Source organism: Cyrtonyx montezumae, unplaced genomic scaffold, assembly GCF_038088225.1.
Source record: "Cyrtonyx montezumae isolate F1298 unplaced genomic scaffold, pur_monq_1.0 scaffold_141, whole genome shotgun sequence".
In the NCBI taxonomy this organism is placed as follows: Eukaryota; Metazoa; Chordata; class Aves; order Galliformes; family Odontophoridae; genus Cyrtonyx; species Cyrtonyx montezumae.
This window is the reverse complement of record NW_027071872.1, coordinates 1-18,303: the sequence shown is the minus strand read 5'-3', so window position 1 is coordinate 18,303 and position 18,303 is coordinate 1. Positions and strand designations below refer to the sequence as shown.

The 18,303-nt window shown below is 59.8% G+C and overlaps 4 protein-coding genes and 1 long non-coding RNA gene across 7 annotated transcripts; 3 read left to right on the top strand and 2 right to left on the bottom strand.

Annotated features, from left to right (window-relative positions):
• The first annotated feature begins 904 nt into the window (after positions 1-904).
• On the top strand, positions 905-3,068 carry LOC136045589 (non-structural maintenance of chromosomes element 3 homolog). Its single transcript, XM_065731595.1, has 10 exons — positions 905-1,106; positions 1,210-1,305; positions 1,435-1,498; positions 1,734-1,813; positions 1,901-1,995; positions 2,100-2,179; positions 2,266-2,308; positions 2,400-2,462; positions 2,721-2,835; positions 2,947-3,068. Exons 1-10 carry the CDS (start codon positions 1,065-1,067, stop codon positions 3,007-3,009), a joined length of 741 nt encoding a protein of 246 aa, XP_065587667.1. The 5' UTR covers positions 905-1,064; the 3' UTR covers positions 3,010-3,068.
• An 8-nt stretch (positions 3,069-3,076) lies between these two features.
• Positions 3,077-6,798, bottom strand: PFKFB1 (6-phosphofructo-2-kinase/fructose-2,6-biphosphatase 1). 2 transcript variants are annotated; one of them, XM_065731591.1, is made up of 14 exons: positions 6,716-6,798; positions 6,125-6,250; positions 5,945-6,041; positions 5,788-5,854; positions 5,609-5,683; positions 5,445-5,501; positions 5,221-5,342; positions 4,911-5,118; positions 4,129-4,275; positions 3,944-4,048; positions 3,718-3,847; positions 3,563-3,625; positions 3,357-3,421; positions 3,077-3,178 (listed from the first exon to the last, which is right to left on the bottom strand). In XM_065731591.1, the coding sequence occupies exons 1-14, from the start codon at positions 6,741-6,743 to the stop codon at positions 3,119-3,121; spliced, it is 1,350 nt and encodes a 449-aa protein (XP_065587663.1). In that variant the 5' UTR covers positions 6,744-6,798; the 3' UTR covers positions 3,077-3,118. The 2 variants fall into 2 exon arrangements, with proteins under 2 accessions (XP_065587663.1, XP_065587662.1); XM_065731590.1 differs by lacking the exon at positions 6,716-6,798 and adding an exon at positions 6,486-6,599.
• HSD17B10 (hydroxysteroid 17-beta dehydrogenase 10) lies at positions 5,874-9,821 on the top strand. 2 transcript variants are annotated; one of them, XM_065731592.1, is made up of 7 exons: positions 5,874-5,893; positions 6,538-6,604; positions 7,866-8,030; positions 8,265-8,429; positions 8,844-8,972; positions 9,063-9,171; positions 9,263-9,821. In XM_065731592.1, exons 1-7 carry the CDS (start codon positions 5,886-5,888, stop codon positions 9,451-9,453), a joined length of 834 nt encoding a protein of 277 aa, XP_065587664.1. In that variant the 5' UTR covers positions 5,874-5,885; the 3' UTR covers positions 9,454-9,821. The 2 variants fall into 2 exon arrangements, with proteins under 2 accessions (XP_065587664.1, XP_065587665.1); XM_065731593.1 differs by lacking the exons at positions 5,874-5,893; positions 6,538-6,604 and adding an exon at positions 7,742-7,782 and having other exon boundaries at positions 9,263-9,819.
• Positions 9,822-10,345: 524 nt separating this feature from the next.
• NAA10 (N-alpha-acetyltransferase 10, NatA catalytic subunit) lies at positions 10,346-12,822 on the top strand. Its single transcript, XM_065731598.1, has 8 exons — positions 10,346-10,403; positions 11,155-11,253; positions 11,370-11,428; positions 11,558-11,603; positions 11,874-11,989; positions 12,094-12,138; positions 12,365-12,449; positions 12,548-12,822. Exons 1-8 carry the CDS (start codon positions 10,383-10,385, stop codon positions 12,770-12,772), a joined length of 696 nt encoding a protein of 231 aa, XP_065587670.1. The 5' UTR covers positions 10,346-10,382; the 3' UTR covers positions 12,773-12,822.
• A 5,015-nt stretch (positions 12,823-17,837) lies between these two features.
• On the bottom strand, positions 17,838-18,166 carry LOC136045592 (uncharacterized). Its single transcript, XR_010621919.1, has 3 exons — positions 18,149-18,166; positions 17,970-18,043; positions 17,838-17,848 (listed from the first exon to the last, which is right to left on the bottom strand). It is a non-coding gene; the product is annotated as an uncharacterized LOC136045592 (long non-coding RNA).
• Positions 18,167-18,303: the final 137 nt, after the last annotated feature.

Sequence of the window (18,303 nt, the reverse complement as noted above, 5' to 3'; positions counted from 1 at the left end):
TTCCACTGAGAGCTCAGCACTGCAGTGCTGGGTAGAACACACATCGCGGTTGGGATGAGGGGGAGGGGGGAAAATTTGGGTCAAAAATAAGGGAAAATTGGGTAATTTTTTTTTGTCTTTGAGAGATCCCTGAATGGGAATAAGCACAGCTCCCAACCAGGGATGTGTCAGCCTAGAGCAAGGCACACTTAATTACTTATTATTCGTTGCTTTATTACAAAGAAAGAGTTTGAACTCATGCCCCATTTGAGTTTCCTCAGTGCTCTTTATTTTATATTTTCTCACATAAAGTGTTATTCCCAAACGGGGTTTGGATGAAGGTCCCCAAAACTCCATTTTCTGAATGGGGCTGCTGCCATCCCATTTAAATCTCATCTTTCAGCAACCACACTTAGTTTTTATTTTAAACTTCACCTTCTCTTAACGTACAGTTCTAATGAATTTCACAAGCAACAAACAAACATCCGCTTACTTCTCCCATTGATCCCATCACACGCTTACCTCATCTGGGAAGAAAATATTTCCCTTCATGTTTTTTTAATTCCCTTTCTTTTTCTTTCTTTTTTTTTTTTTTTTTCCAGTTCTGACCCACCTTTTAAGCTCTGTTAGGGCTGAGCGTATTTATTTTTCTCTCCCCTGTGGAGCGCCTCTCGTCCGCCATTTTGTCCCCTGAGGTAATTTTAGGCGGGCGCTTTTCCCGCTCCTTTTCCATGGTCCGCAGGCGCGAGGCCGCGCGGCCGGCACGCGGTGGAGGGGCGTGGCCACGGGGCCGCTCGACCAATCAGAGCCCTAGAAGGTGCTCCATGAGAGCGTGGTTGGCTGGAGGAGGCGGGACTGCGAGGGGGTGGTCCAATCAGAGGGCGGGGCTGCCCTGACGCATGCGCGCTGAGAGGAGCAGCCTGAGGGCAGTGGTTAATGGTGGAGAGCTGTCTCCTGTCCGTGGAGATTTGCGGCCGTTTTAACGGTACCCGGAGGCGCTGCGTGGGGGTTTGGGGCTGAGGGAGAGGATGGGGAGCGGTTGGTGGACAGCCTGAGCCGGTCCCTGTCCTGCTTTCTCTTCAGAGATGTCCCAGAGGAAGCGCAGCAGAGGCTCCGGCTTCACCCAGGTACGGTGGGCCCCGTTCTGATGTGGGGGAGGGGCGGGGTGTGGGGTGGGGTGGGTCGCTGCCCCCCACCCCGTGCGCCATCACCTCCCCGTGCGCTGTGCAGGGCGACGATGACGATTTCAGCGTGGTCCCCACGCAGACCCCCAGCCAAGTGCAGAGGAACCTGGAGAGCCGCTCCCAGGAGGAGATCAATCGGAAGGTGGGGGGGGTTTCCCCTTCCTGTGAGGGCACAGCTTCGTTTTTGTGCTCTTCCTTGAGTTTCTCTGCTATTTTGTGACTGTTACCCCTTTCTTTTCCCTACTTTTTCCCTATTTTTGCTTTCCTGCAGGTGACCGAGTTGGTGCAGTTCCTGCTTGTGAAAGACCAGAAGAAAATCCCTATTAAAAGAGTAGGTGAGTTGGCATGGTCCTTGTTTAACTTCCCAGAGTCCTTTTCCCAGAGCTTTTAGTGTTGTTCTCCCCTCCATCCTTATGGAGTCACCCCCACCCCCTGCAGAACGTGATGGGAGGTCTTCCACCCACTGCAGAACCTCATGGCGTTTCCCTCCCGCTCCTGAAAATCATTATGGGATGGTCTCCCTCCATTCTAAACCTTATAGGGTTGCCCCCACCCCTCTGTTTCCTGCAGACATCCTGAAAAAAGTCATCCGCGAATACAAAGATGTGTACTCTGAGATTGTCAACCGGGCAGGCAGGACCCTGCAGCAGGTATGGGGGGGGCTCAAAGGGGTGGGGATCTGTTGGCCCCCCTCTTGCTGTACACTGAATTAACCCTCGTGCCCCCTCCCCTGCCAGGTGTTTGGATTGCAGATGGTAGAGATTGACACCAAGCACCACATCTACATCCTCACCAGCAGCCTGCCTCGTGTCGAGAGGGAGAACCTGAAACAGTGAGGGGCTGGTGGATGCTTCTAGGGTGGGGGGAACGTTCAGAGGCCCCTTCCCCCCACACCCCGGTCCCCTTTTTGGATCTGTGATGCATTTTCTGACACAGGGACATACAGACAGCCAAGCTGGGCCTGCTCATCGTCATCCTCAGCTTCATCTTCATGAAGGGCAACTCGGCCAAAGACAGTGAGCCCCCCTTGTTCCTGCCCCACCCCAGACCCCAATTTCCCCTTGTGTAACCCCTTCCTAACCCCAACGCTTTTTCCCCCTAGGTGCTGTATGGGAGTTCCTCCGCCGGCTCCGGGTGCTGCCAGGGTGGGATTTTTATTAGGGGAGAAGAGGGGAAAACATTGGGGAAAACAGCTGGGCGTTTTCAGCCCTCATTAACCCCACGGTGCACCCACAGGGAGAAGCACGAGGTGTTTGGAGACGTCAAGAAGCTGGTGACAGAGGAGTTCGTGCGGCAGAAGTGAGTGCAAAGAAGTAGGGGGGATGCTATTTGAGGGGGGGTACTATGAGGGGGGAAGGGAAACATCGGTGTGCACAGAGCAGCCGTGGCACGAGCATCAGCCTGGCTGTTTATACCGCACCGCAGAGCAACCACTGTTGTCCCCTCCCCCCTGGTGGCTTGAAGGTGATGTCACAGGGTAGGGGACACAACAGGACACCTCTTGGGACCGCCCTCCCCCCCACCAAAACTTGGGGTTCACCCCTTTGCTCTGTGCAGGTACCTGGAGATCACCCCCATCCCCCTGACGGACCCCCCTGAGTTCAATTTCCAGTGGGGGCCACGGGCTGCCAAGGAGACCTCCAAGAAGGATGTTCTGAGCTTTGTGGCAAAGGTGAGGGTGTATGCGGGATCTCTTTCTCTTTTTTTTGGAGGGGGGGGCAGGGCAGGACCTGACCCTCTCCCTTATTATTTTTTTTATTGTTTAATTTCTCTTTACCCCCAGATGCAGAATAAGGAGCCCAGCTTCTGGATCAGCCAATACAACGAGGCCAAGGCCAACACGTGAACCCACATCCTTAAATAAAACTGTGTTTTTTTGGGGGGTGCACAGCTCCCCAGCACGCACCAGGCTCTTCGTTAAGGCAAGCTTTAATTATCTGGGAGAGTTGGGGGGGTCAGTAGTGCTCGGGAACAGTGACCAAGGCTTCAGCTGTGGGACGGCTGATGTCAACGTTCTGCAGTACAAAATGTGGTATTTCTCACTCCTAAATGTGATCATTTCCCCCCAAAATGTGCATCCCCACACCACGGGGAGGGGATAACAAATGCTGTGTTCCCCTCCCTGTGCTATCAGGGACTCCTGGGGTCCCCTTTCTCCCCCCAGAATGGTGCCCCCCCTCATTTTCCCCTCACCTGGGGCCGCTCACGATGGGTGTTGACCGCCTCCACGTTGAGGAAGATGGACTCCACTTCACACCCTGATTTCCCCATAGAGGGGAGTGGAGGGGACAAAGGGGACTGGGATATAGTTGGGGGCCATCGCTTTGGATAGGGGGGGACACACAGGGTGATGTGTCCCCCTCCCCTCCCCCCGTTGTGGTAATGGTGTCCCCACTCACCGTAAGCCACAGGGGTCAGCTTGAGCACTGTGTGCAGGGGGCACCTGAGGTAGGGCAGCTCCTCTGGGGTAGAGGGGGGGACAGATAATAAAAAGAGGGGTTGAGGTGAGGGCTTTAAGGGTGGCTTTGTCCCCAGACTGTCCCCAAGGCCTCACCGGAGCTCTTGTCCAGGAAATAAGCCAGCAGGCAGCGCATGACGGCCTGGTGACAGATGACCAAGACGTTCTCCTGCCGCTCCAGCTCCATGATGACGGGCTCCAAGCGCTGCACCAGGTCCTCGTAGGACTGGGGTGGGGAGGGGAGAGATGGCACTGTGGAGGGGGGGTCCCCAGCCTTCCCCTCCCCCCAACACATCCTTGCTCTGGACCCCGCTGTTGTCACCTCGCCCTTGGGGTAGCGGTAGCGGTACTTGTCCTGGTCACGCAGAGCGAACTCCTCGGGGTAGCGCTCCTGGATCTCCTCATAGGTCATCTCCTCACAGACTCCCTGAAGTGGGAGGGGGCCGTTAAGGGGGGGGGTTATAAGGGGTTTGGGGCCAGCCCCCGGCCCAGAAATGGGATGCTCACCGCATCGATCTCATTGAGCGCCTTCCACTGCTCGTAGGGCACGCCGAGCGCCTCGGCCGTCTCGATGGTGCGTTTCATGTGGCTCGTCCACACTTTCAGCTCACGGATGCTTTGGCTCCGGATGAATTCGGCCAAGGCCTGGGCATACTGAGGGGGGGAGGCTGAGTTTGACCCCCCCCCCACCCTCTAATCTTTGGGGGGTGAGGCTTTTGTTTAGCCCCACTTATTGCTGCATGCAAATGATTGTGGTGGTTAATGATGGGCTGGCGTTATCCTCACCCACATAGCAGTGTCACCTAATTGGGTTTGTTAGGGGGCGTGGCTTGTTTCATTAGCCCCACCCCCTCTCTGCGTATATACTTGGAGTGGCTTCTGCTAGCCCTGCCTCTTATTGAACAGTGGTACTCTGTGGGCGTGGTCTGTTAACCCCGCCTCTTTGGTGGTACTCTTTGTGGGCGTGGTCACTGATAGCCCCGCCTCTTGATGGTACTCTGTGGGCGTGGTCATTGATAGCCCCGCCTCTTACTATACAATAGTGTTCAACAGGGTGTGGTCTCCGATAGTCCCACCCCTTCATTTCCATATTTTGGTGCATCCTAGAGGTTTGCCCTCTGATAGCCTAGGGGTTTACCCTCTGATAGTCTCCATTCCCCCCCACCCCTACAGATTGCAATCCCTTTGTTCCCATCCCACCCTGAACCCACCCCACTGTGTGCATGCCCCCCTCCCCCATATACCCCCCCATGGTGGCCGTGGCCTCCCCCAGACACCCCCCTCCCCACCTGTTGCCCGCGGGGGGACAGCCCGGCGTCCCCCCCGATGCGTCCCCGCAGGTTGAGCTGGCTCTCCCCGTGTCGGCTCAGGTAGATGGCGCGCGGTGTGACGTGCGTGTTCATCAGGTAGTACACCGTCCGGCTCTGCACGTGGCCCTGCACCCGGTTCGCCAGGTAGCGCACCCCCACGTCGAAGATCTTGATGTAAGACAACCCGCTGCGTGCCCCCCCCCCCCCCACGCCCCACCTTGTGTCACATCACCCCCAGGGTGTCCCCAAGCCCGCGGTGGGGGAGGGGGACACACAGCGGGGGTGGCACCTGTCCAGCTGCTCGTCCAAGGGCTCGTAGGTGGCTTTGTAGCATTCGATGCGCTGCAAGAAGTCGGCCACGGCCTCCTCTGGGGTGCAGCCCTTGTAGTCAGGACTGCTCAGCTTCACTTGCTGTGTGGGGAGGGGGTGTCACACTTCGGTGGGGGGGGAGGGGGGAGGTGGTGAGTCTTGTTTTGGGGGTGAGTGACGCGTTTCTGGGAGGCGTCACCTCACCTTGATGTTCTCCTCGATGATGGCAGGGTCGTCACAGATGGACTCAACAAACAGGACCTGGAGGGGAAGCAGAGCGTGTGCCCCCCCCACCCCAAAATGCAATAAGTTCCCTCCTCAATCCCCATCCCCTCCCACCCCGCAACAAAAGTAATTGTCACCCATACCTTGTAGCCGTTCTCCCTTGCAAACTGCAGGATGAGGGCTCGGCGCTCCCGCGTCGTGTTGGTGGCATCAAACACCTGCACGTGGGGCAATTAAAACCCTCAGGGGTTATCCCTCCCACCCCCGGGGGGGGTTAATTACCCCCTAGGAGGTTTATTTCCCTCTGGGGGGGGGCTCTTACCGCCACCTGTCCCTCTTCAGAGCTCAGATAGGTGCGGACGTCCTGCAGTGCAGCCAGCGCACACTGCCTGGGTCGGGGACATTAGAGCAGAGGATGCCATGAGCAGGTGAGCCCCCCCATCCCAAAACGCCCCCCCTCTCCCCAGACCCCAAAAAACCTGCGGATCTGCATGGCCTCCTCGTTATCGTGGCGGAAGAACTCAAAGTTCTTATAGCTCTGCACGGCTTCGCGCCGGTATTGCCCCACGTTGAACACTGCAAATTGGAGGGGGAGGGGGTTAGGGGACACCCTAAGGCCTTATCCCCTCCCCCCCCCCTAAAAAAAAATGCATACTCACCCCGTGTGGGCATGCCGATCCAATTGAGGTAACGGGTGAGCTTGCGGGAGATGTAGGTCTTGCCGCGGGCCGGCAGCCCCACCAGGATCACCATGGTGGGGCAGTTGGTGAACTGGGGTACAGTTGCTTTTTTTTTTGGGGGGGGGCACACAGGATTTAGGGGAGTCTGCAGCACCACAGCACTCCAAAAACCCTCCCCCAGACCCCCCCTTGAAGTTCACATCCCTTCCTTGGACCAGTTGGTGGGGGGGGGGAGGGTGGATAGGATTTAATAGGATCTAGGGGGGACTGCAGCAGCACGGCAGCCCCGACCCCCCCACAAAACCCTCAAATCCCCCCCCCCCCCCCAAAGAAAACTCACATCCTCGCCGCCGCAGACGGTGCAAGCTAAGGGGAACCCAAACTTTTTGCAGGGGGTTCTGCGTCAGCTGTCCCGATGCTGCCACCGCCGCCATGGCTCTGCCCTCTGTCCCCACTACGGTCAGTGTCCCCAGAGACGCGTGTCACCCCCCCCCTCCCCCCCCTTCTACAAACACTCCCTCCCTCCCCACCCCACCCCCACCCCTCCTACCCCCCACCTTTGTCCCATACCGGGGATTTTGGCTGATTTCTCCTCCATGGTGGAGCTGGGGGGGGCTGGCGTGGCCGTGCCCCCCACCCCCGAGGAAGGTCAGAGGTAACGCTATACCCTGGCTGCCAGCCGGGACGGGGACAGCAGCTGGGACAAGGCGTGGGGGGGCCCTGTCTGTCTTCTCCCCCCCCACCCCATTGCCTCAGCAGCGCTGGCACTGCGTCCCCGTCCATGGAAGCGCTGACCCTGCCCTCACCCTCTGCATCTGGGGGGGGTCCTGGTTCTAGCCCTCGTTTATTGAGGGGGGGGTGAGCCCCTCATTTATCAGATGGGGGGGGGAAATTACCTCAGTCCCCCCTCTCCGGTCTTAGCCATCGTTTTGTCCCCATCTCTGGGGGGTCCTGATCCCCAACCTCCTGGGGGAGGTCTCCGTTCCTGGGGGGTTGATCCCAATCCTTGGGTGAGGGGGGGGAGGTCCCATTTTGTGGAGGAATCGTACCCATTCTTGAGGGGGGATCCCCGTTCTGGGGGAGTCCCCATTCTTGAGGGGGCCTTTGGGAGGGATTCTCATTTTTTTGGGGGGGTTAATCCCCGTTTTTTGGGGAGGATCACCAGTCTTGGGAGGAGGTCCCGGCCCCTGGGGGGTGTCCCCATCCCTGCCGCCCCCCCACCCCTTCGTGGGATTGGGGTCTGTCCCCACTGGGGTCCCCGGTTCGGCTCCGCGCAGATTCTCTCGGTTCTGTTCGGTTCCTCTTTGCTCTACTCGGCAATTCTCGGCTCCATTCGGATCCGCTCGGCTCAGTTCGGGTCCTCTCGACTCTCACTATTCAGCCCCCTTGGACCTTGTACGACCCCCCCCCCCCCCCCTTATTTCCACCAATCACCGCTCTCGTCCTCTCGGCTCCGCCCACCCCGCCCTGTTCTCCCTTTTCTTCCCTCCTATCTCCGCCCCCCGCCCCGCAGTTCCACCAATCACTGTTCCCCTCCTCTCGCCTCCACCAATCAGCGCTCTCCTCCGCTCGGCTCCTCCCGCCACCACTCCCCTCCCAGCATTGGCCCCACCATGGCGGCCCTGCGCAGCGTCAAGGTGCCGGGGAGCTCCGGACCCTGCGGGGATGGGGGACCCGAGCTCGCTTCCCCTCACCTCATTAACCCCATCCCACTTTCCAGGGAATAGTGGCTCTGGTGACCGGTGGAGCCTCAGGGCTGGGCCGGGCCACGGCGGAGCGTTTGGTGGAGCAAGGAGCCCGCGTTGTCCTCCTTGACCTGCCCAGCTCGCAGGGAGCACAGCTGGCAGCGGAGCTGGGCGAGCGTTGCGCCTTTGCCCCCGCTAACGTGAGCACTGGGAGTGGGTGTCACCCCACAGTGGGGTCAGCTGTGACAATGGGATGTGAAGAAGGGACACCACGGGACGAGGGGACACCCCAACGTGGGGGTCAGGAGTCTGGAGGGGTGGAAACTGGAGCATGGGTGGGGGGCGTTTAGGGCTCGGAGGGGAGAAATGGGGCCTGGAGGGGGGAATCTGGGGTCTGTAAGGGGTCTGAGGGGGATCTGCCCCCATCCACGCAGGTGACGTCGGCCGAGGAGGTGGAGGCAGCCCTGACGTTGGCCCAAAAAACTTTTGGGAAGTTGGAGCTGGCGGTGAACTGCGCCGGGGTGGGAATCGCCGTCAAGACATACAATGCCAAGAAGGACAAAGTGCATGAGCTGGAGGACTTCCAGCGGGTCATTAACGTGAGTGTCTGACCAGGGTCAGCTGCAAGGTCCTCATGGGGTGATCAGTGGACTGGTCTTGGTCCGTGGAATGATCTCGGTCAGGTTGTGGGGTCATCTTAAGTCTGTCGGGGTGGCCTTGGTTATGGGATGGTCTTGGGCAAGGGGGTGGGCTTTGTCAGTGGGGTGTGGTCATGGGGATGTTTTGGGTGATGAGGTGGATATAGGGTGGCCTTGGTTAATGGGGTGGGCGTGGGGTTGCCTTGGTCACGGTGTGGCTGTGAGGTGGCCTTGGTCATTGTGTTGGTTCTGGGGTGGTCATGAGGGGTCTCCAGCCAATGGGGTGAATGTCATGGGGTGCTTGCAGCCGTGGGGTGTCCCTGATCAATGGGGTGCTTATGGGGTCGGGGTTAGGTCTATGTCCTTGTCCCATAGGTTAACCTCGTTGGGACCTTCAACGTCATCCGCCTCAGCGCTCGCCTAATGAGCCAAAACACGCCCGACCCCGATGGCCACCGGGGCCTGGTGGTGAACACAGCCAGCGTGGCCGCCTTTGAGGGGCAGGTGAGCTGAGCCAGAAGGGATTTGGGGAGTGGGGGGGGGGACACCCAAGGGATGAGGGGAGCACCCCATAACGCTCCTCACCCCCTGCAGGTGGGCCAGGCGGCCTACTCAGCCTCCAAGGGCGGCATCGTGGGCATGACGCTGCCCATCGCCCGCGACCTGGCACCGCTGGGCATCCGCGTGGTCACCATCGCCCCAGGTACGGAAGGGAGAGCTTTTAGGGGCGGGAAAGGATGAGGGATACGTGCTTCGCACCCCTTGTTTTATTTTATTCTTTGTACCCCCCTCAGGGCTTTTCTCCACCCCGCTGCTGGCCGGGCTGCCCGAACGGGTGCGGAACTTTTTGGGGCAGCAAGTTCCCTTCCCATCTCGGTTGGGGAACCCTGCCGAGTACGCCCACCTGGTGCAGGCCTTGGCTGAGAACCCCATGATCAATGGGGAGGTGGTGAGGCTGGATGGGGCTCTCCGGATGCAGCCCTAAACAGGGGGACGCAGCGCGGGGATGGCCGCAATGATGGGACGTGGGCCAGGGACTCCATGGGACTCGGGGACACCGCATAACGGGGGAACCATGGGGACACGGACTGACCCTTTATGGGCAACACATAGGGCCCTGGACTGGGATCGCCTGCGTTTGGGGACCCCATGGGGACCGCGTCCGAGGTCACCTGGGTTTGGGACCCAAAGGGGCTGACCAGGGACGGGGACTGATCCTGTGGGCACACCTCTTTTGGGGACCCTCCTGGGACCCAGTCCAGGGTCACCTCTTGTTTGAAGACCCCATGGGGACCCAGTCCAAGGCCGTCCAGGTCTGGGGACTCCACGAGGATCTAGGACCACTTGAAGTTGGGGACCCCGTGGAGACCCAGTCCAGAGACACTCGGGTTTGGGGACCCCATGGGAACCCGTTCAGCCCCCCAAGGTCTGGGGACACGGTCCAGCCGCCCCGTGCTGTCATCTCCAGCAATAAAAGCTGTGCGCTCTGCTCGGCTCCGCCTCTTCTCACTTCCCATTGGCTCACGCGGCTGTCAATGCGTTGCGTCGCGAGGAGCGATTGGATGGGAATGTTGGTGTGCACGCCCTCTTGTGAATGCACGGCTGTGATTGGCTGCAAACCGGCGCGCTCTGTATTCGATAAAGCAATGTTAGCTGGATTTGATCGTTCCTGATTGGCTGAGAGTCGCAGCGATAAGGGCGGAGTCGTCCCCTCGTCTTGCTCACTGATTGGCTGCTACGCCTGCCCGTAAAGCGCGAGACGGTTGGGTTAATCCAATCGAAGCGCGGTGGTGGGCGGGGCCTCCCAGCGATTCTAGCGTTGATTGGCTGTGGCGGATTCTTCCGGCGGAAGCGGTGCCTGAGGAGAAAGAGAGCGGCGGCGGTGCCGGTGGAGCGCCGGGGTCCTCTGCAGCCATGAACATCCGCAACGCGCGGGTGGGCGGCCGCGAGCGGGGCCGGGTGCTCGGGAAGGGGCTGGGGGGAACCGGGGGGGGAACCTGAGGCCTGAAGGGCCCGGAAATGGGGACTGGAAGGGGGATACTGGGCTATACTGGGGGGGGGTAGGGGTGTCGGGGCCCGGAATGGGGATCTGGGGCCTGGAGGGGGGGAGTTGGGGGTCTTCAGGTGGGGGTCAGGGGTACGGAGGTGGAATTCGGGCTCTATGCGAGTAATTGGGGTATATAGGGGGGGGATCTGGGGCATGAAGAGGGGATTTAGGGGCCTGGCAGTGCATGGGGGGGAGGAAATTGGGATGTGGAGGTGAGGATCTGGGTCGTGGAGGGCGAATTCAGGGACTTGAGAGAGGGTTGGGGTCTGGAGGGGGGAATTATTAGGGCCTGGAAGGGGGGCTTGGAATGTGGAGCAGAGAAATCAGGGTCTGGTGCTGAGGGTGTGGGGTATGCAGGTGCAATTCGGGGCTCTTTGGGAGAAATTGGGGTCTGGGGGGGGATCTGGGACAAGTTGGGGTGTGGAGGGGGGGGGTTGGAGTCTGAAAGATATAGTTTGAAGTCGTGATAAAGGAACTGGGGACCGTCACCAGGTCCTGAGCCCCAGGGGAAGGGTTTGGGGAGGGATCCGGGATCCCCAGGAAGGGATTTTTGAGGGACCCCACCCCTTTAAGTGTCCCGAGTGGGTGGGGGCAGCCTCGTTCCGGCCTCACCCCCACCCTGACACACCCCATCGTTAGCCCGAGGACTTGATGAACATGCAGCACTGCAACCTGCTCTGCCTGCCCGAAAACTACCAGATGAAGTATTATTTCTACCACGGCCTCTCTTGGCCACAGGTAGGTGCTGTGATTTACCACTCCTCCCCCCAAAAAAAGAGCAGCACCTATGGGATCCCCAAACCCAAATCCGGGTGATCCCAACCCCTTCTTTTTTTCTTTCTCATTTTTTGCAGCTTTCCTACATTGCTGAGGATGAAAATGGAAAGATCGTAGGCTACGTCCTGGCGAAAATGTAAGCGTGACGGGGGGAGGGGGGAGGCATCCTCCTCCTTGTCACTTTGGGGTGTGCTCATAGATCTGGGGTTGTATTGAGAGGAGTTTGGGGCACCCCTCCCCCATATATTAACTCCTTATTATGCAGGGAGGAGGATCCCGACGATGTCCCTCATGGACACATCACATCACTGGTAAGTTACTATGGGATTTTGTGTGGAATGGGGGAGGGGGAGGAGGGGGTGAGGCTTGAAAAGTGGGAAATGGAGCTCTGGGGTTTTGGGTTTTGTGGAAGGGGGGATGTCACGGGCCCTCCAAAGCTGATTTTTGGAAGCAGTTTAGATTTTGGGGGATGCTTTAGTGCGTTTTGGGACGTTGAGAGGGAAGTGTGGATTGGGAGGAGGCTGTAGGATTCTGGGGGGGGTTCCCCTGCAGCTGTGCCCCCACCCCCAACACCTTCTCAGGCAGTGAAGCGCTCTCACCGACGCCTGGGGTTGGCACAGAAGCTGATGGACCAGGCATCACGGGCCATGATCGAGAACTTCAATGCCAAATACGTTTCCCTCCACGTCCGCAAGAGGTGGGGCACCGACCCCCCCGACCCCTTCCAGTTTCCTATTCACAATCCTGAAATCAACCCCCCCCTGCCCACCCCTTTTTATTTATTCTCTTTCTGTGTGCTAGCAACCGGGCAGCTTTGCATCTCTACTCCAACACCCTCAACTTCCAGTGAGTGATGGCTTTTGGCCTGTGGGGGGGGGGGGAAGAGTTTAATGTATTTGGGGCCACTCCTGATGGCTCTGGGGGGGCTGAGGGGTGGCTGTGGCTGTGCTGAGTGTCATAAGGGGGATTGGGGGGATAACACGGATGGGAGAGGGTAATACCAGTGAGGGGAGGGGAGACAGGCAGCCCCAGAAACCTCCCCCCACCTTTTGTGTCCTCTTCCCCCCCTTAGGATCAGTGAAGTGGAACCCAAATATTATGCCGATGGCGAGGATGCCTATGCCATGAAGAGGGACCTCACACAGATGGCAGACGAGGTAGGACCCCACCCTTCCCCCCGCCCCCCACTTCGGGGTGATTTGGGGACAGACCCACCCTCTCCCCCCACACTCTCACCTTATTTCCCCCTCCCCAGCTGCGCAAACAAGTGGAGCAGAAGGAGCGGGGCCGCCCCACCACCCTCAGCCCTGGGGAGCCCCCCCGGGGGGGCGAAAGCTGTGGGACTGGGGGTCCCCCGCCACCGGGTGCGCCCCCCCCAGAGGACAGTGGGGCCGACAGTAAGGACGTGAGCGAGGTGAGCGAAGCCACCGAGAGCACAGACGTCAAAGACAGCTCTGAGGCCTCCGATTCTGCCTCATAGGGGCCCCCCCAGACCTTGGGGGGGGGGGAGCGGGGGGACATGGGGACCCCATGATCTCATTTTCAAGGGGGTGGGGGGCAATAAATCCCCCCTTTTCCAGACTGTGCTTCTCTTGGTTCCACCCACCGTACAGAGAGGTAATTGGGAGCGAGTTGGGAGGGACTGGGAGCCACAGGGAGGGTGGGGGGTGTCAGTGTGGGGGGGGAGGATAACTTCAGGGGCTTTGGGGGCAATTTTAAGACAAGGGAGAGTGTTTAAGGAGCAATGAAAGAGGGGGGAGAATTTTGAGGGGTTCTGTTGTGATGTGGGGGGGGAATTGGGGTTTGGGGGCAATGAGGAAGGGGCAAAAAGGGAGGGAGGGGGATAGGGCAAAAAGGGTGGAGGGATTTGGGGCAGTTTAAGGGGCAGTGGGGGTCAAATTGGAGGGGGAAAGGTGGAAGACAGTGTAGTTGGGGATGGGCTTATTTGAGGGGTTTGGGTGGGGTTAAAGGCAATTTTAAGGGGTTGGGGCAAAGGGGAGGAGGGAGGTGGGGGATAATGGGGCAGAGTAGGGGCAATTAGCAGGGGGGTGAAGAGTAATTGGAAGTTTGGGGGAAGTTTGAGGGGCAGTTGGAGGGGTTGGGAGGTAATCAGGGCGATGATAGAATTTCGTGGGGGTTGAGGCGGGGAGCGGGGGCAGTGGGGATAGGATTGGGGTAACGGAGGGCATCAACTCACGTCCCCCTCCCCAGAGCAGGGAAAAGTAGGCAGTACAGGGGGGGGCGTGGCTTAGTCGGATCACGCTCCCACGCGCTGATTGGTGGCTGAACTGGTGGGCGGGGTTAGGGCGTGTCTTGTGCGCAATCCCCTCCTCTGATTGGCAGCGGCGGCTCCTCCATGCGGGACGAAGAGGAGCCGCCGCTGCTGAGCCGCGCCGAGGCCTTGGCCCTCCCGAGCGGCCCCGGGACCTTGGGTCCGCGCTGGCGGCACGCCTGCCACGTCCTCCTGTACGCCCCGCTCCCCGCCGGCGCCCCTGAGCCTCCTTTCGCCGTTCTGGTGCGTACGGGAGAAGCGGGCCTCAAAGGGGCTCCGCGGAACCGCCGCTTCCCCGCCAACTTGGCCCCACGCAGATGCAGCTCCGCTTCGACGGGTTGTTCGGGTTCCCGGGGGGGTTGGTGGACCCGCGGAAGGAGTCGCTGGAGGACGGACTGCTGCGGGAGCTGCGGGAGGAGCTGGGGGAGGCGGCGGGGAAACTGCGGCTGCGGCCGCGCCACCACCGCGGCGCCAGGGCCTGGGCCGGAAGCGGAAGGAGGAGGGGGAAGAGCGGAAGTGACGCGGGGTTGGTGACGCATTTCTACATCCGGCGGCTGCGGCTGGAGGAGCTGAGGGAGATCGAGAGGGGCGAGAAAGCGGCGGCGGAGCACGGCCTGGAGGTGGGGGAGGGGCGGCGGAGTGAGGGGGGGGAGAATGGAGCGCGAGAGGTTGGGGGGGGCGGGGTCATGAGGGGGTGATGGAGGGGGGGGTCTGCGTGGTGTCTGTGGGATGAAAATAGGGGTAAGTGGGAGTGGTGTTTGGGGGGGTGGGAGGGGCTGTGCTATGGGGTATGGAGCAGGGAGGAGTTTGTTTTGGGGGGGGGCTGGGGGGTGTTGATGAAGGGAGAGTGGAGGACTGAGGTATGGGTGGGAGGGGTCGATGTGGTACTTTGAGGTGGGAGGGTTAGGAGTCCTGGAGGGGCGGTAATGGGGGGGGATTATGGGGGTAGTGATGGGGGGGGGGGTGTGCATCCTGGGAGGGGGTTCAGCTGTGGGGAGGAGGGGTTGAGGGTCGTGGTTGGGGATTGTGTCTGGTGCTGGGACAGGATTTTGAGTGGGGGTGGTAGAGGAGGAAAAGTAGTGAGGGGGGGTTGGGGGGGGGGGGGAGGAAATAATGTTGGGCAGGAATGGGGATTGGGGGAGGGGGGAAATCAGTGCTGATATTGGGGGTGGTGGTAGTTTTTGGTGGTCTTAAAGAGAGGATGTGATCCCACTATGATGTCCGGGGGGAGGCGGGGGCTCTGACTCCATGTTGGGGGGGGCAGGGGGAAGAACCACCATAGGTTTGGGGGGGGGGGAGGGGGAGCTAGGGCTCCAGCCTGTTGTTTTCCCCCCCCCCACCCACCCACCCACCAGGCACCCCTCCCCCCACCCACAGGTGCAGGGATTGGTGCGGGTGCCCCTGGGGGGGGGGCTCCCCACGTTCCTGCAGCACCGCTTCATCGGTGACGCCCGTGCGCAGCTCCTGGGGGCCCTCCCCGAGCTCAGGGCCCCCCCGGACGGCGACGAGAGCCCCCCCGGATCCAGCGGGGAGGGGGGAGGAAACGGGACCTGAACGGGACCCCAAAAGCCTCAGATTGCCCCGAAAGCATCAAACGAACGGCCCCCCCACACAGCCCCAGAAGCACTAAAAGCAGCCCCCAAAAACGTGCCCTAAAAGGATCAAACCCCAAAGTGCCCCCCCCCAAAAAAACATCCCATAAACTGCTGCTCTGAAAGTAATGCCTCCTATTTTTGTTTTGTTTTCTTTTGTTGTGGGGGGGGGGGGGGTTTGGGGGGGGTTGTTGTTCCGAAACTCGTGCCTCCTCCCCGTTTCAGGGGGAGGGTTGCTCCATTCGGAAGTGTACGGGGGAGGGGAGGGGGCTGCTCCGAAAGTAATGCCTCCCATTTTATGCCATCCGCCCGCATCGGAGGTGGACGGTTGGGGGGGGGGGTGAAAATGAAGTAGAGCCACCCACCCCCCCCACTAAAAATACATGTGTGTACGTATGTCTAAACCCCGTGTCGTTGCCGTGTGACAGATGGCAGCGGACAAAACGTCCCCTGACATCGAGGTGAGGACGAAGCAGCGCTGCGTCATCGAATTCCTCCACGCGGAAAAAATCGCCCCCATCGACATCCACCGGCGGCTGCTCAACGTTTACGGCGACCAAACGGTGGACGTGAGCACCGTGAGGCGCTGGGTTGGGCGCTTCAGCAGCGGGGACAGCGACGTGAAGGACAAACCGCGCTCCGGGCGGCCCTGCACCGCCGTCACCCCGCGCAACGAGCGCCGTTTGGAGCAGCTCATCCGCCAGAACCCCTGGATCACCACCCGCGAGCTCAGGGCCGAGCTGAAGATCGGCTTCAACGCCCTGGAGACCATGGTGGCCACGTCGGATTACCGCAACGTCTGCGGGATGTGGGTGCCCAGGGTGTTCGCCAACCCCCTGCACGTGTGTCAGGACGTGTGGACGCGGTGCGAGGGGGAAGGGGACGGCTTTTTGGGGCGCATCATCACCGTGGACGCGCCCTCCAACAGCGAGAGCCACTCGGATGGGGAGGGGCCCCCCCCCGAAGTGGAGCAGGAAGGGGGAGGAAGCGTAGAGCTGCCCCTGAAACGGCGGCTGAAGGCAGAGAGAGCGACGGGAGCGTCCCCGGGTTGCCCCTAAACTGCCCCCTCCCCCCGATGCAGAAAACGGGGCGCAGCCGCCCCCAAAAGTGCAGCAGATCGTTCCTGAGCACGCCAAACTGGACACGACTGCCCCTGGAAGCTCAGAAACAGCTCACAAGAGCAGAAAATGGGAACAAAGCTGAGCCCCAAGCTGCTCCTCAGAGAGGAAAACTGCCCCCAAACTGCCCCCAGCAGCAGCGGACTGCAGAAAATAGGACAAAACTGCCCCGAAAGTGCATCCAGCTGCTCCCAAGAGCAGAGAAACGAGACCAGCTGCACAAAACCTCCGTCGTCTGGTGACGTTCATCCCCCAAAATGCTCCCCCAGATCATCCAGCTGCAGAAAACGGGACAGAGCTGACCCCCACGCTGCTCCTCGGAGCCCCAGTGACCCCAGAAAGCTCCGGAACGGCTCCAAAACGGCATCAGAATGGACAAAACTGAACCCCAAAAATTGGAGTACCACTCCCGAAAGAGGAAAGTGGGACAAAACTGATCCCAAGCTGCTCCTAAGAGCAGAACACCGTCGTCATTGGGGGGCTCTCTCTCAATAAACCCCAAAACCGCCCCCCCCCCCCCAGAAGCATCAAACTGCAGAAAATAGGGCGTAACTGCCTCAGGAGTGCATCCCATGGCCCCAAAAGCTCCAGCACTGCCCCCCAAAAAGCAGACAGCGGACAAAAAGACCCCAAAGTACAGAGGTTTGTCCCCCAAATGCCCCCTCCCCCCCAAAAAAAGGGACAAAGCTGCCCCAAAAAGCATTGAACAGAACGACCCCGAAGCCGTCCCCAAAAAAAAGCATTAAAATGCCCCGAAACCGCCCCCCAAAAGTACAGAGCTGCCTTAAAATGCACCCCCCCCCCCCATCCCAGTTGTCACCAATGACATATTTCTGGGGGGAGGGGGGGGGGGGGGTGGCATTCTGTTTTTTTGCTCTAGTACAGATTTTGGGGATAGAAAAAGAACATTTCAGCTGATTCTCCCCAAGAATTTCTCCCTGGGGGGGGGGAAGGCAGGGAGAGGGGGCCAGAAAATGAGAGACCCGGACCCCCCCCTCCCCAACCAACCTTTGTAATCTTTTTCCTTTATTATAATCTTTGAGATAGATAAAAAAAAAAAAGGAAAAAAATCACATTTTTTTTTTTTTAACGCTGCAAAATGTACAAAAATTGCTTTGATTTCCCCAGAATCTCTCCTGGGGAATTTGGGGGGGGGGGGGGGGAGGGGAGCAGGGGTTAAGATTCCCCCCCTCCCCCCCTTACCCTATGAGTCGGGGGTGTTATAGGGGCGAGGCAGGGGGGGGTTCAAGGCTGGAAACCCTGAGCTGTGTTTTTTTTGGGGGGGAGTGGGGAGGGGGGTACACCCTTAAATCCCCTTCAATTCAATCTCTGCCCCTTTTTTGGGGAGGGCACCCCCTCAATTCCAAGAACCCCCCTCCCCCCTCAATTTAATCTCTGTCCAAGGGGGCAACCCCTCAATTCCTGTCCCCCTTGTCGGCCCTTTAATTCCATCTCTGCCTCTTTTGGGGTGGGGGGGAAGGGGGGGCTGGAGTGCACCCCCTACATTTTCCACCCCCTCACTTCAATCTCTGCCCCTTTCGGATTCCTCAGCCACAACCTCTTCACACCACTGCCTGAAAAGAAATAGAGGGGGGGCACAAAATGAGAGCGAGGGGGGGGGAGGGCAGAAGAAATTAGGGGACCCCCCCGGAGGGGAGGGTGGTTTTGGGGGTTCGGGGGGGGGGGGGTCCATACCATCGCCATCATCGAGGATCTCCTGCACGTCCTCATCATCTTCTACAATCACCACGCTGTCCTCTCCACTCTCACTTTTATTTGGGGAGGGCACACGGTGTGGACACCCTCCCAGTTTCTCTTCCCCCCCCCCCCCTCCTCCCCCCAGGATCCTATAGCCCCCTCCCCAAATTTCTGACCTCTCAGGGGGGCCCTCGCCCTCTCCCAGCAGGTAGAAGGGCAGCGGGTTCGGCCACAGCTCCTCCTTGATGATCTGGTACAGGGGGGGAGGGGGGAGTCAGGGGTACTGGGAGGCACTGGGGGGTAGGGGGGGGGAACTGGGAGGCACTGGGAT

What these genes read in the sequence shown, in the direction of transcription:
- LOC136045589 (XM_065731595.1), top strand. Translation starts at nt 1,065, where the DNA reads ATGTCCCAGAGGAAGCGCAGCAGAGGCTCCGGCTTCACCCAG. An exon ending in AATCCCTATTAAAAGAGTAG is followed by an intron (nt 1,499 to 1,733) that starts GTGAGTTGGCAT and finishes TGTTTCCTGCAG; the next exon opens with ACATCCTGAAAAAAGTCATC. An exon ending in GAGAGGGAGAACCTGAAACA is followed by an intron (nt 1,996 to 2,099) that starts GTGAGGGGCTGG and finishes TTTCTGACACAG; the next exon opens with GGACATACAGACAGCCAAGC.
- HSD17B10 (XM_065731592.1), top strand. An exon ending in TGCCCTCTGTCCCCACTACG is followed by an intron (nt 6,605 to 7,865) that starts GTCAGTGTCCCC and finishes CCCACTTTCCAG; the next exon opens with GGAATAGTGGCTCTGGTGAC. An exon ending in CGTGGTCACCATCGCCCCAG is followed by an intron (nt 9,172 to 9,262) that starts GTACGGAAGGGA and finishes TACCCCCCTCAG; the next exon opens with GGCTTTTCTCCACCCCGCTG.
- PFKFB1 (XM_065731590.1), bottom strand. Translation starts at nt 6,579, where the DNA reads ATGGCGGCGGTGGCAGCATCGGGACAGCTGACGCAGAACCCCCTGCAA. An exon ending in TTGGACGAGCAGCTGGACAG is followed by an intron (nt 5,119 to 5,220) that starts GTGCCACCCCCG and finishes GGGGGCACGCAG; the next exon opens with CGGGTTGTCTTACATCAAGA. An exon ending in ACCGCTACCCCAAGGGCGAG is followed by an intron (nt 3,848 to 3,943) that starts GTGACAACAGCG and finishes TCCCCACCCCAG; the next exon opens with TCCTACGAGGACCTGGTGCA.
- NAA10 (XM_065731598.1), top strand. Translation starts at nt 10,383, where the DNA reads ATGAACATCCGCAACGCGCGG. An exon ending in TGAACATCCGCAACGCGCGG is followed by an intron (nt 10,404 to 11,154) that starts GTGGGCGGCCGC and finishes CCCCATCGTTAG; the next exon opens with CCCGAGGACTTGATGAACAT. An exon ending in TCCAACACCCTCAACTTCCA is followed by an intron (nt 12,139 to 12,364) that starts GTGAGTGATGGC and finishes TCCCCCCCTTAG; the next exon opens with GATCAGTGAAGTGGAACCCA.